The 15,121-nt window shown below is 41.8% G+C and overlaps 1 protein-coding gene across 2 annotated transcripts; it reads left to right on the forward strand.

Annotated features, from left to right (window-relative positions):
• The first annotated feature begins 522 nt into the window (after nucleotides 1–522).
• cpxm1b (carboxypeptidase X (M14 family), member 1b) lies at nucleotides 523–15,006 on the forward strand. 2 transcript variants are annotated; one of them, XM_080900411.1, is made up of 14 exons: nucleotides 523–896; nucleotides 4,951–5,060; nucleotides 5,158–5,297; nucleotides 5,587–5,671; nucleotides 6,508–6,667; nucleotides 6,758–6,849; nucleotides 7,463–7,586; nucleotides 10,658–10,854; nucleotides 10,957–11,136; nucleotides 12,059–12,256; nucleotides 12,343–12,439; nucleotides 14,011–14,150; nucleotides 14,231–14,333; nucleotides 14,614–15,006. In XM_080900411.1, the coding sequence occupies exons 1-14, from the start codon at nucleotides 524–526 to the stop codon at nucleotides 14,913–14,915; spliced, it is 2,301 nt and encodes a 766-aa protein (XP_080756537.1). In that variant the 5' UTR covers nucleotide 523; the 3' UTR covers nucleotides 14,916–15,006. The 2 variants fall into 2 exon arrangements, with proteins under 2 accessions (XP_080756537.1, XP_080756538.1); XM_080900412.1 differs by lacking the exons at nucleotides 4,951–5,060; nucleotides 5,158–5,297 and having other exon boundaries at nucleotides 769–896.
• Nucleotides 15,007–15,121: the final 115 nt, after the last annotated feature.

Raw genomic sequence — 15,121 nt, forward strand, 5'->3', positions numbered from 1 at the left:
TGTTTTGGTAATTCTCTGCCTCTGCGTTTAATCCCTGAATAAACTGGTGCATGGCTGTTGGTACAGCAGCTCTGCAGAGGAGAGGAGCATCCAGTCAGTCAGCGAGGTAAGGAAGGTTTGTAAATCCTTCAAAATAAAAGCGCAAATGTGAAAAGTATAATGTACCTCTACTCTGATTGTTGTCACCAGAATTGTTTTGATTATTTTACCAAGTCAAGAGCATTTCAGAAAATTATTAAAGTGTCATTTATTCTAAAGATTCTGGAGCCTTTTATTATTTCCTGTAATGGCAGCATGTAAGAAGGATGTGGTGGTTTCTTACACCAATGAACAATTACTTATTTGTATCCTTTTTTCAACAAAAAAGAATTCCACACAGACTAAGGCTCAATTTATTTTCAGCTTTTTGAAGTCTTATTTAATTTAGCCAAAAACACATCATACTAAAGTTTATTTTTTTAACTTCTATATATATATATATATATACACACAACAGGAAGTTGTTTGCATTGCTGTGAACTTGATGTTGCAGAGCAGCTGGTCACAGAGGTTGAATGAGAAGTTCGTGTTAGGTTTTCTGCAGGGGAGAGTTGCTATGGCAGGATTTCTGCTCATCACTGTGCTTTTTTATCTGAACTGTGGCTCATTTGTTGTTGTTATAAGCAGACCTGCAGATGGCACAACCTCAAGGAGAGCCACTGTGGCTTTAAACACAGCTCTAACTTCAACTGAGAGCCTTTTTTCTGCAGGGAAACCCAATACCACTGAGGTTCCCACCGCAGGATTCACAACTAGGTATCGTAAGTCAATAAGCAAACCCACCACAGCTCCAGAAAGTCTGAGTGAAGCTGCTGGTAAAACAACTGAAAGAGAAGAAGAAGGTCCTCCAGAGTTGGGTGAGTGGACACAAACTGATATTTATTTCTGTTTTTCATTTTCTTTAATGCTGTTTAATCTCAAATTGATGACAAATTGTTAAATTCAAAGGGTTCTCCTTCATGGAAAAGCTTACATGAGAGCAAATGAACTCCACTGATTGTCCTTTGGTTTTACTGGTCATTACTTTTCCCTTAAGCAAAAAGCCTATGTGGTAAAGCAGTTTCAGTGTAAATGCATCATGGTGACACTGAAAGAGAACAAAGCAGCCAAAACTTTAATTCAATGTAAATTCTGCTTTGAAAGTTAGATGCAACAAACTGTCTACCAACTCTAATCATGGTCGCATTAATCACTGATGAAGCGACAGACTTTCAACAACAACTTGAAGCCACAGTTTTGTAGATACTCGGAGTGTAAAAGGACTGTGTTAGTGTTTTCATATCTGCGGTCGGAGAGTCATTGTCCGAGGGCTGGGGGAGGATGTTCCACATTCTGCAGAGGGTGCAGTGAAACATTTTAGCCGTGTGTTTCCGCTGATGAAAACCAGATGTGCTGTGCAATGCCTGAGAGCAGAAAACAGAAGGCAACTCTTCTTAAAACCAGTCACATGTAATGTTGGTAATGCAGGAATATTCCACTGCACAGCGAGCAGATGCATATCCAGAACATCTACTGCAGGGGTTGTTAGTTTGTTTATTGAGCTCGTTATTTAATTCAAGAAGGACAGTGCATGTTAACTGTCTCACAGACTTGGGGCACAGGGAGTAACATCTTGTTTGCTTTCTTGGCAAGAGTCATCTCACCCTCAAAAATTAAACCGTACATTATTATTATAGCATGAAAAAATGATGGACAGCACCAAGAAACAGCTGGCCTTGTCTCCATAGTTAAATATTTTTGAATTTTTAAATTTGATTGTTTGTGCAGGGCTTTTTCCCGTTTCTGTGTTAAAATAAGCAGACCAATTCATTATTAATAGAAATATATGAGAGTCTCATCTAGTTCTCTGCAAGAGATTGAAATATAGCTATTCCAACCCCCTGAGCCACGATTGCCCCGTGGCTCAGGGGGTTGGAAATCGCATCTGTAACCGGAAGGTCGCCGGTTCGATCCCTGGGCTCTCTGTCCTGGTCGTTGTGTCCTTGGGCAAGACACTTTACCCTACTTGCCTACTGGTGTGTTGGCCAGAGGGACCGATGGCGCGATATGGCAGCCTCTCTTCTGTCAGTCTGCCCCAGGGCAGCTGTGGCTACAACTGTAGCTGCCTCCACCAGTGTGTGAATGTGAGAGTGAATGAATAGTGGCATTGTAAAGCGCTTTGGGTGCCTAGAAAATCGCTATATAAATCCAATCCATTATTATTATTATTTTCCTTGAAAGCAAAGTTCCATTGTAAAGTGTCCTGTCTAAAATATTGCATATTGATGTGGTATGAGGAATGCATGCCCTGTTGTGTATCAAATGGTTTGCTTTTTTATAGCAAAGAGGTCCACCAGAGGCATTAAGGTAGCAAAGAAGCCCAAAACGGTCCTGAAGAAACCCAAAGTCATCGGCAAGAAGCCAAATGCTGCTGAAAGAGCAAAACCCCAGGTCAAAAAAAGAGTGAGCCCATCAGTGGCCACAGAAACAGCCCCACGTATGTATCGGGGGTTAGCCCCAAAGTATACAGTATGCCCATCAGACAGGTTTGGTTGCTTTTTCCTGCTTGAAAGAGGTCAAGCTGTCAGGTCACACTCACACCAGGCAGCCACAAACCAAACTATTTCCTAAACTAGCTCAGATAAGAGCCATTTATGGGTTTAATATTGTGACAATCAAACTCAAGGCAGTGCTGAATGGAGGCATACTGTATATGTAAAGCCTGATGTATAACTGCTGTGTGTTACACTCATTCAGTGCAAGCTCAAACTAAAGCCTGGCAGCAGCTTCCATCCACCTGCAGCTACTTTTAAAAACACAGGTATTCATGATACAAACGCAAAATTGATTCATTGAAGCCCTTAAAAAGAAGAAAGTGCAGACTCAGACTTTTGCTGAACTGCTCACAGATTTCACCTTTCTGCTTCTGCCAGTCTTCTTTATTTACATTGGGAACACGATAAGCGATGATGTATTGTACCATATACAATGAGTTTCCTCCTCCTTCACTTCAATTTGAAGAGTTTTATTATCTTCCTCTAGCTTCCTTTTACTCTTAGCATCTCTTGATTTTTGTCCCTCATGTATGATTGAGCCGAACTTAGTCCCTGTAGTTAACACACATCACAGAATAGAAGTGTTTTGTAGTTACTAGTGTGATTATGCACAGTCTGGTTTCTGCCGTGTGCATATTCCCTTGTATATACAGTACATATCTCATATTTGTGTACTAGACTGGAAATCGTGCCAGCTGAATAAGCGTGTGTGTGTATAGTGCATCTGTCTGCATAATCTGTGTGTACAGAGGGAATGATCAAAGGTTAGCTCAGTGGAGGCTGGCTAGAAATAAATGCTTAGTAGGCAAGCTGTCATGTCATGTCAAATCAGAGCCGATGTTCGTTAAAATCCATGCAGGCCTGTCAGACAGTGCTGGGGTGAGATTAGCAGTGAGTGATATGACAGAAAATGTTGCATGTTGAGAATAAGTACGTGTCAAACTTATAATATTGCCTCTTCCTGGTTGTTAGCGGAGGTGTTTTCATGCCTTCATTCATCAGCAGCATGATGCATAAGTTAATATGAGTGTGACTTGACTTGAACTTTAGAACAACAGGAAGCAGCAAAGAGCGAGTCTGGGAAAAATGGGAAACCAGCACAGAGGTCAGATTCAGGGTCAGGAAAACATCTTCTATGGCTTCATTCATTTTAAATGAAAGATGAAATCTTTAGTGCTGGAGAACAATGAAAGACGCACAATAATGCTCTTCTACCTCTAGAAAAACTCCTGGTGGGATTTATTTACACAGTTAATCAGCTCAGTTGTGGATTCCTTTAATGTAGTCAAAGCTGAGTGTAATCCGGGCATCGTTATGAGTTTGCCAGCTGTCTTTGGCTCCGCTTCAGAAGTTTGAGAATAAATTTGTGGTTTGGCAGGATTCCCGTGGTCAGCAGCAACAAAGACACATTTTGACTCACAAGCAACTCGAAGGAGATCCTACAGGAGTGCAAGGCAAAAGGGGGAAAGGGTCTTTACAGGAAATGCCATCAACATTTAGCATTCATTTATGCTACTTCTATATTCTGGCCCAACGCTTTTTAGCAGCTAATAAAGCTTCCTAAGAGGAGGAGGCATTTTGAACCGAGCTGAACCCAGCAGACAATGAGAGTCTGTCCGAGGACTCACGGCTGCAGAGCCCGTGAACAGGTTTACAGAAACCTCAGTGCTTCAGCTTTCTCTGTTTTCTACCTGCTGCCTTTGACTTAATTTGTAAACCCATCAGGGTTGAAGACACTTGAACAAGTGAAAATCTTAAAAACATAAAAGAATAATAGTTATGTTTCCGCTCAGCGTTCGTACAGAGGGGTTCAGATTTGCCCACTAAAAAGGTCAACAATAATGATGAGCATTTCCAAATTCATCATACAAGCGATTTTTGTATGGAAGCATCTGCCTTTTTATCTAATCTGCTAAAAAAAACGTGAAAAATGCTTTTGAGGGGTCAACTCTCAGCTTTTTATTCACGAGAAACGTGTGTGCATGTGTTCAGTAAAATATGTACAAGGCACGGTTATGTTTGTTTAAATGCAATGCATCCATGCGGCTGAATATTTTATACAATCACATATTGATGCAGGGCGTCAAAGCGCACTGAGCCACAAGTTCCTGGAAGTTTGATTTGAACATCTGCATTTTAAAATAATCTAACGTGCTTCAGTGTAAATAAGAAAACCCTTTTTTCCAACAGTGTGTTCTGTCTGATGGCACTAAATTATCAGAAAATGACAGTTCACAGATATTCTGTCTTTTAATAACGTTCTAAAAAAATCTGACTTCTACCTTTCGAACTCACACTTCTTCGAATTCACCCCTTCTCCTGTAATTTCATTCATAATTAAGTGAAATGACTGATAAAGCCCTGCTGGTTGTCTCAGAATGTCCTCCACTGGGTCTCGAGTCACTGAAGGTCAAAGACACACAGCTGAGGGCTTCGTCCTACAAGCGCCGAGGCCTGGGTCCCCACAGGGGTCGACTCAACATCCAGGTGACTGCGCAGAATTTAAAAAAAGATCCACCGCTGCACTTCAGGCTATACTTGCAGAAGCATCATAAACACTGTGCATTCCACTTGTGTGTGGCAGTCTGGAATAGAGGATGGAGATATCTATGATGGGGCCTGGTGTGCTCAGTACAGAGATAAGAAGCAGTGGCTGGAGGTTGACGCTCGACGGCTGACTCGCTTTACTGGTGTCATCCTGCAGGGGCGCAACTCCATCTGGAGGTCAGTGCTGGTGGGTTAGAAATCAGTAAGCCTGCTGGGAAACTGGTTTCAGGACAGAATGGAAGTATTGTTTCATTTTGAAGTCCAAGATAGTGTTCCCAAAGTCTGCCTACTGTGAGATGTTACTCAATGTTACTTAATTTAAGACACATAAAAGCAGGCTTTGCTCCGTCTTCAGTTTGTGCTCTTTTTCAGAAACCTGGTAATGTCTTGATTAAGTTAAAAAGTGTGTGTCATATCACATGTGCCATATTTACAACCCAGATGTGTGTTTTCTGTTCACAAACAGCTGGGACATTGTGCATACCTACAAGGTGCAGTTCAGCAATGACACACTGGTCTGGAAGCCATGTATGAACGGGACTGAAGAGGCTGTGAGTGAACACCCGAGCTCTGATCTTCCCTCTACTCTGTGTATACGTTTCACTTTCTAAGCTGGTTATAAAAGGAGTCACGAGGCCGTTCTTTGTCTCGGGTTTATCTGTTAAAGGTAACGGGTTAGCCTTTTGCATGTTTATGAAAGAATACAGGCCAAAATAATATAAGCAAACTGATCTATCACTTGACTTTTAGGGATTTTTTTTTTTTTTTGGGGGGGGGGGGTGTTTTTCTTGTATTTGTGGAATAACTTTGCGTTATTCTTACTCCCACCACAGAAGCTTGAACCCACTTCATGGACAAAAAAAGGAAAAGCCATTAGAGTTTAATTTACCCGCAAGCTGTTACCATCATTCCAACAAAGTCCTGTAAAGGAAAGTTTGGTCCATAGTGTTGACGCAGCACATTTAAAGATTATATGCTATTTCATTTTTACAGTGTGAGGGCAAAGTTTGTGACGTTCGGTTATTGAAAACTCAAAAACTGGTTTAACTGTGCAGATTTGTTGGGGTTTGTTCTTTCCCCTGCTCTGTCTGGCATGTGTGACTCAGCCACAGCTGGCACGATGTGCCAGATGTGCTTTGTCCAACCTTTTTCTTTCTTTCTTTTTTTCCCCACGGGGCTTTTGAATTCAGGTGGTGAAAATCAGAGGAGATCAAAATATGACAAGCGTGCACAAACTGACGTTAAAATTCACGGTTTGCAGTGATAGAGCAATGTGCTCATATTCAGTTATGAAAATAGTTTTTACAGTACAATTTTATATTTTTATTACTAAAAAAATCGTATTTGTATTATAGGTCGTTAACCTAAATGTGTCCTTGTGTCGCAGATATTTGAAGGAAACCAAGATGCAGAGACACCCGTCCTCGCCCTCTTCAACACTTCCACAGTGGCACGCTATATTCGGATCAACCCACAGTCCTGGTACCAGAATGGGACGAAGGGGCACATCTGCCTGAGAGCTGAGGTGTTGGGCTGTGCACTCTCAGGTATAAGAGGCCACTAGCTGGAAATAGTTTTTTTACATTCATATAGATATAAGTATTTAATTAAAGTGACACACGTTTCCCATTTTACAGATCCAAACAGTATCTATCCATGGCAGACAGAGCCCACAGAGTCCAAAGACAAGCTGGACTTCAGACACCACAACTATAAGGAGATGAGAAAGGTGTTTGTTTTATATCCTGAACATTTTAATGTGTGTGTGGTCTGCTTGGTCTGACCAAAAGCAAATATACAGAGGTTTCATTCTGTTGAATGAACTGTGCTGCCACTACGAGCTGTCTGAATCTGACGGTCAGAAAACAAACAACCAAAGCAAACACAGGTCCACCTTCCCCAAACATAGCCAGAGGTCTGACATGGCTGATTTATGGGATGTAGACGTATGAAATGTTTATACTCCACTTCAGTGACAAGAAGTTTCTCTGTGCCATCTAACTTACTTTGTATGTGTATTTTATGCGTTCTTTGGCAGTTTTTTAACTTCAATTTCCTAAAAGAAGTGTTGGATAAATACTTCAGATGGTTCAAAGACACTCAGACTAAATGAGGAACCTTCAGATAATAAATTTCTAATAATCCGTTTGTAAAATAATTTACCCCACATTTTTATACATATCATTTGTTTCCCGCTGAGATGGGTTGAAATGATGCACTTGAATTTTATCTGGGCATCATCTAAGCTTAACACACTTCCAATGAGGCTACAAAACAGTTGCCCTTTGAAATACTGTGTCAGTGAAACACGTTTTTTTGTTTTTTGTTTTTTGTTTTAACAGCTGATGAAGTCAGTACAAGAGGAGTGCCCTGACATCACGCGCATCTACAGCATCGGGAAGAGCTATATGGGGCTGAAGCTCTATGTCATGGAGATCTCCGACAATCCAGGAAAACACGAGCTGGGTGAGACTTACAGAGAAATGTGAAAGCGGCAGGAGAGGGAAGCTTAACTCTAGGAAGAAAAGCTCATCAGTGAAATCATTTGGTTTTTTTTAACACAAATCAAAGCTTAATCTAGTCTTACTAGTTAGAAGGTTTCCGGTTTTAATCCCTGACTCCTCTAGTCTGGATGTCAGAGTATCCTTGTGCAACGCAAAAAAGCAGAAGACCCTAAATTCCCTGAGGATGGCAGTGGTGCTCTGTGCGTGTTCATGACGTCCACCTCCTCCTCACAGGTGTTTTTTAATTTACTTCTCAGAAGCTGAACTTCTTATTTCTAATTAGAAACATGGCACAAAGCTGCAATCATTATTTACTTATTGAGAGCTTGGAACACTGTGAAGAGTCAGGGCTTTGGCTCTTTACTGGTTTAAATCTTATCTTAAACTCAGGATTTTCTCAGCTATCACTAGAAAATACTCCTGCAGATCAGCTGTTATGACATCTGGAGTTCCACAGGCGTTAATCATGGAGCCTGTTCTTTTTTCTCTTTGTACATGCTCCATCTAGGTCAAAGTATTCCTCAACATAATTTGCCTTTTCATTGATGTCTATAATATTTACAGTTTTATTTACCGTTTAATCTGGGCAGACACTGTTTCATAAGAAAGCTCCAATCTAAAGCTTCAACTAAACCTTGAATCTTCCACATGGTGCTGTGCTGCCATGCCGCTTCTCCCCTAATGAGACAGTAAACTAAGAGGTCAGCAGGTCAGTATACTGGTTCTGACCGTGTCTTTCAGCCCTTCTTCAGATACAGTGCACTACTGTGTGAGACATAAACAGTCCAGAGTTCTCCCTCGTTTGCTTTAAGGTGTACAAATGTTTTCTTTGGCCTCATCGACTCAGCCCGCGTGGCAGCAGAGTGGTAGGTAGGGTATTTCCCGCCAAAAAATCACTTCAGGTTGTTATGTTGAAGTCAGTCGGGGGGAGGTTGGGGTCTGTTTGGGTTTAAATCTGTGCTCTTGTTTGGTTAACCACATCTTCTTCATTGTTCTTTTCTCTGATTTATTTTACGGTGCTGTTGATAAGGGTGGCTGTAGCTCAGGTGGCAGAGCAGGTCAGCCACTAATCTGAAGGTCGGTGGTTCGATCCCAGGCTGCCTCCTGGCGGCATGCCAAATATCCTTGGGCAAGATACTAACCCCGTGTTTGCCTACTGGTGGTGGTCAGAGGGCCCGGTGGCGCCAGTGTCCAGCAGCCTAGCCTCTGTCAGTGCGCCCCAGGGCAGCTGTGGCTACAATGTAGCTTGCCATCGCCAGTGTGTGAATGGGTGAATGACTGAATGTAGTGTGAAGCGCTTTGGGGTCCTTAGGGACTAGAAAAGCGCTATACAAATGCAGGCCGTTTGCCATTTACCATGATGGCTTTGTTGAAGCTGAGGTCATATTTATAGCATTTAAGCATTCTCCACTGCAACGACTGAACATACAAGGTATGGACATTGAGGCTGTGGACAGCTACAGGTACCTTGGTGTTCATCTGAACAATAGACTGGACTGGACTCATAACTCAGACGCCCTCTACAGGAAAGGGCAGAGCAGGCTGTACCTGCTGCGGAGACTCAGGTCGTTTGGAGTGGAGGGCCCACTCCTGAAGAAATTCTATGACTCTGTTGTGGCTTCTGCTATCTTTTATGGTGTGGTCTGCTGGGGCGGCAGCATCTCTGCTGGGGACAGGAAGAGACTGAACAGGGTGATCCGAAGGGCCAGCTCTGTTCTAGGATGCCCTCTGGACCCAGTGGAGGTGGTGAGTGACAGGAGAACGGCGGCTAAGCTGTCATCCCTGATGGACAACATCTCCCACCCCATGCAGCAGACTGTGACAGCACTGAGCAGCTCCTTCAGTGGGAGACTGCGGCACCCACGGTGTGGGACGGAGAGATTTCGCGGGTCTTTCCTCCCCACTGCTGTCAGACTCCATAATAAAGACTTTAACAGATCAAGCACACACATCCATACATATGCAATAATACTAAGTGCAATAATCCTTTCTGTCATCGTTGTATTTTTACTCAGTTGTATATAGTATTTGTATTTGTATTCTATTTTTATCTTATTGTATATTTATTTTATTTTATTCTACTGTATATAGTATTTTATTTTATTCTATTCTGTACAGTTGTGTACTGTATTTATTCTTATTGTATTCTAATTTTTGCCTCATAACTTTTGCACTGTCCACTTCCTGCTGTGACAAAACAAATTTCCCACGTGTGGGACTAATAAAGGTTATCTTATCTTATCTTATCTTATCTTATAGAATATGACCTTTAAACATAGTGTGAACAAGAAATTGAATGCAAATCTGCCCCCATACTCATCTTATACTTGGTCCCCTGGTATAATCCCAGAACACCACACTGGGAGGGGTGATGATATCTCCCCCCCGACCTGTCATCCTGGCTCCCCCTTGCCATAGCATGTGTGCTGCACCTCATCAATCTCTAGCTGTGAGAGCAGCATGAGGGGTCTAGCCTAGAACCCTTGCTGAATACAGATGCCCCAGGTGAGAGTCTAACTTGAAAGTCCCACTCCAGAGGCGTGTAGTCTTACCAATACGCTATCCAGCTGCTATTATACTATATATATCTCTCTCTATAGGTTGGATGGATGGGTGAGCTTTAAATCTGTGCTTTAAAGTGTTTTAAATAGCCTCGGAGCCATTTTCATATTTAAAATATATTTGCTTACAGCACAGCTCGCTGTTTGAAAACTTTCTGAGTGTTATGTGCCGTATTTGTTGTTAGCAGTGAAGTGAGCTCAGAGTCCTCCTCATGAGCATTTCTCAGAATAACATGTGACATTTCAGAGATACCTGCCATTGAATGTGCAGTATGTGGCCCACTGATCTGTGCAACTCTGCATGTAAAACATCAAACTGCACATGTATTAAAAGCTGTTGCATATGATATCCACTGCACATAAAGGATTTTGATGTGATTTGTGTTTAAATCTTTAAAGGCATTAACCAAATGACAAGTAAAAGTCTGGTATGAGCCAGCCTTCCCATCTCTGTGTTTGGCGCCCCCTGCAGGAGAACCAGAGTTCCGATATGTTGCAGGGATGCATGGAAACGAGGTGCTGGGACGAGAGCTCCTGCTAAATCTCATGCAGTACATCTGCCAGGAGTATAAACGGGGAGACCAGCGCATAGTGCACCTGGTCAAAGAGACCCGCATCCACCTTCTGCCCTCCATGAACCCCGATGGATATGAGATGGCTTTTAAAAAGGTGCAGGAAACTCCCCTGTCAGCTCTGAATGTCAGCACTAGACATGAGAGTAATAAATTACCAGAACTGAAAGGAGTTAATCCTGTTTTCTTTGACGTTCAGGGCTCAGAGCTGGCAGGCTGGTCGCTGGGACGTTACAGCTATGAAGGCATCGATATGAACCACAACTTTGCTGACCTCAACTCAGTGATGTGGACCGCCATCGAGCTGGAGACAGACCGGTCCAAACTCATCAACCACTATTTCCCCATCCCTGAACAGTACACCACCGAAGAAGCTTTTGTGAGACACACGAGTGACAAACACACATTTCACACACACGAAAAACATCTCCATCACCTGTTTTCCTGCCTCTCAATTTCATATTTTATTGTAGAATGATTTAAAACTTTGATACTTTAATGGCGTTTTAATCCTAACGGTTTAAACACGACGGTGACGGGTCATAGTATTTTTACATCGATTCAGTCCTGAGAAAAGGCATCAGTAAAAACAACCTGTACACGTGGACCAGGGTCATGTGGAGGCTTTCAGAAGCAGGGATAGTTCAAACCAAACATGTCTAAATTTAACATTTTATTTTTAACTTTAAAATTCTCTGACTGTCTGGGTGATAAATAACGATTTTCAGTATGAATTAATTAATTAAAAAACCATTAAACAAATAAAAAGATTTAAAAAAATGTAATTTAAAAAATTAAACTGGAAAATAGAAAGAAAAAGGAATTTTTTAAAATAAAAACAGATATTTTAAACTTAGTTTTTCTAACAATAGGACAAAGTCCTTTTAATAAGCTTCCAGTTTTTCTTCCTGTAATTTTGTAGGTTTCACTCTTAGATTGTGATGAGTCATACCTAAATGTTTCTTATGGCTAATTTGTGCCTCCTTGTCTCCTCTTTCCTCCTGCCTGCGATCCCAAAGTTAATCTCAATACAACACATTGAAGGATGTCTTAATTCAAATGCATCTAGTGGGTAGAGGAAGAAAGGAGCTGCAGGAGGGTTATAATTGATGCTTCTTTGTTTCTTGTGGAACAAACAACAGCTAGAGCTTGTAAAACAGCTAAAAAGGTGGACAGATATCCACAGCATCATGTTTTCTGGGGATACCGTCCACTATTTACTGCCATTAAAATGTCACCTAAAACAGAGTCGAGTTTACCCTGATTGCAAGTTTTAACAAACTCGCCACCTTTAACATCAGGTGGCGTCAGAGACCCGAGCTGTCATCAGCTGGATGCAGAACATCCCATTTGTTCTGGGTGCCAACCTCCACGGTGGAGAGCTGGTGGTCACCTACCCATACGACATGACACGGGACTGGGCGCCTCGTGAGCACACGCCCACCGCTGATGAGAGCTTCTTCCGCTGGTTGGCGGTAGTGTACGCCAGCACCAATCAGGTGACTGCTCCTTCCACGCTCTTAAACTACAAAACGCCTTAAAGAAAGTGAGTGAACAGTGTACTTTTACACGTAATATAAAACAGGTGATGTCCAACCATGACCGCCGGCCGTGCCACAACAAGGACTTCCTGAGATACAACAACATCATCAATGGAGCCGACTGGCACAATGTGCCTGGAAGTAAGAACGAGTGTTTTTAAAGTCAGATTTAAAGCTTAAATCTCTGTTCTGTTTCTTAAATTAACATTTAATTTTTATTCTGTTTATCTCCTTTATCAGCTTACAAGACAAAATTAATACCATCAGAATCTGCAGACAGATGTGACCTTAACTCTAACTTTTTCACTACCTAAAATTACTTATGCATTACTAGGTTACTTTCAGTCTGCTTAAATTTAATAATAGTATAATCATTTCTTTGTTACCTGTGAAAAACTGATTTGTTACCCTGTTAATCTGGTGCGCCTACCTTTAAGTCAGGGCTCTCGAACTCCAGGCTTCGAGGGCTGGTGTCCTGCAGGTTTTAGATGTGTCCTTGATCCAACACAGCTGATTTAAATGGCTAAACAACCTCTGCAACATGTCTTGTTGAGGTAATGAATCAAATGAACTAATCATTTGATTCAGGTGATTTGATTCATTTGATTTAGTGTGTGTTGACCCAGGGTGGTATCTAAAACCTGCAGGACACTGGCCCTCGAGGTCTGGAGTTCGAGACCCCGACTTTCAGTATATGTAGGTAAATATAACTGCACTTAATTTTCATTTATTTACAGAGGAATTAAGGCCTTTGTCATGGGCTGTATTACAAAGTGCTGCTGTCAAAATATTAAAAGTGTTTTTCAGCTTGCTAACAAACCTGGTTGCTCTGAAACTGATGGTATACATATGCACACCTATTTAAAAGTAAATAAGATGCTTTGGGTGAAATAGGGGAGACTAAATGGATAAAGACGATATTATACAACCTCTGTACCCTTAATGACAGGTTTTGACACCTATGTATTAGTAAAGACGTAGTTTGACAAACATTAGAATAGGTCACAGTTTTTTCCAAGGTCCCTAGTAAGTAGGGATGGGTATCGTTTAGGTTTTATCCGATACCGGTGCCAAACCGGTACTTTTGAAAGGGTGCCGGTGCTTAAACGGTGCTCAAACCGGTGTTTAAAGAATGGAGAACACAAAATTGGTCCAAAAACCTCTCATGTTCAGCTGTTTTTTTGTAAAAAGATAACAATGTTAGCCTTTTCTGCAGCTATGGGGCATATATGGTATCACTCTTGGCTGGAAGCAGTGCTTAAACAATGGAAAAAACACAAACTTTGTCCAAAAACCTCTCATGTTTAACTGTTTTCCACTTTTTCTTTGGTCATTTTAGCCTTTTTGGCCAGGGTGAAGGGAGTATCTGTCATCAAACAAGAAGACAGCAGCATGTAACTATGACGGTGTTTGCTAGTTGCCATCATGGCACTGGATACCGGTACCCATCCCTACTAGTAAGATTCACAGGCGCAGATCAGCCTCACTAGCTTCATTTTGTTCTGAAAGCAGAGCTGAAATATGACTGAAACCTCTCGGGTCAGAACAGATAAACTAGGGTTTCTCCTAGCAGGTGACCAAAGATGTGTTTGATTTAGCTGAACATGACTATGTCTTTAAAAACATAAACTCAACACCAGAAAAACCTCAGCACAAAACATAACTTGGATTGAATAAATAAAGTTCGTCATATTTTTCTTTTTTACTTTCAGGTATGAATGACTTCAGCTATCTGCACACCAACTGCTTCGAGGTGACTGTGGAGTTGTCCTGTGATAAATTTCCTCACGCCAGCGAACTTCCCATCGAGTGGGAAAACAACAGGGAGTCTCTGCTGACTTACATGGAGCAGGTATATTACTTATAGGTTTAGTTTATGAACGGCTTGATTATCATTTTATTTAATTTTTTTAAAGGCTGTGTTTATTTTAGGTGCATCGTGGTATTAAGGGTGTGGTTCGCGACAAGGATACGGGGGCTGGAATAGCAGACGCCGTTATCAAAGTCGATGACATTAATCATCACATTAGATCAGGTACATTTTTATTTCACGTCAGATATTGAATCAGTTTTGGTGGTAAGAATAACAGAAGCAACTAAACATCAATAGCCTGTCAATAGATTCTGGACATTTTTAATTATTTCTTTATCATGATGTTAAGTGGAAATCTGATAACGTGATAAAATGTTGGCCCTTTTTGCATGTTTTATAATAAAGGAAAAAAATAAGGTTTTCTGGATGTTTGTGTATACTGTGATAGTCCACTGCACTGATACTTTTCCTCATGCCACCTTCTGTTATTTCCTTTCTGCAGTGGCCGATGGCGATTACTGGCGGTTGCTGAACCCCGGCGAGTATCGGGTGACGGCCACCGCAGAGGGCTACTTCCCCTCCTCCCGCACCTGCCAGGTCATGTATGACCACTACCCCACAATCTGTGATTTCCGCCTCACTAAGATGCCCAAAGAGAGGCTGAAGGAGCTTTTGATGAAGGGAGGGAAACTTCCCAAAGACCTGCAGCTCAGGCTGCGGCAGCTACGCATGCGGAAGCTGCGTGTCACCACCAAGGCAATCAACCGGAGACGCGCTGCTGCAAAACGGGCAAAGAGGGTGTGATAATGATCGTGATCAAAGCGAGAACAAAGCAGGACTTGGTTCAAAGACCCACCTTCGCAGGATTCACACATTAGAAATGTTTTTATCTTCTGCTGTGGAGCAGCAGAGCAACTTAGGAAAAAGTCTGCAGCGAAAGCCACATTAATTATTCTGATTTCTGGGGAAAAAAATGTATGTGATGTCATATTGTTTTCTTTGAGCTCAAG

Source organism: Rhamphochromis sp. 'chilingali', assembly GCF_963969265.1.
Source record: "Rhamphochromis sp. 'chilingali' genome assembly, chromosome: 13".
Classification (NCBI taxonomy): Eukaryota; Metazoa; Chordata; class Actinopteri; order Cichliformes; family Cichlidae; genus Rhamphochromis; species Rhamphochromis sp. 'chilingali'.

Excerpts from the sequence above, each read along its gene's own strand:
- cpxm1b (XM_080900411.1), top strand. The coding sequence starts at position 524 with ATGTTGCAGAGCAGCTGGTCACAGAGGTTGAATGAGAAGTTCGTGTTA. Across the intron at positions 12,440-14,010 it reads CTGGCACAATGTGCCTGGAA|GTATGAATGACTTCAGCTAT; the intron begins GTAAGAACGAGT and ends TTTTACTTTCAG. Across the intron at positions 14,151-14,230 it reads TGCTGACTTACATGGAGCAG|GTGCATCGTGGTATTAAGGG; the intron begins GTATATTACTTA and ends TGTTTATTTTAG.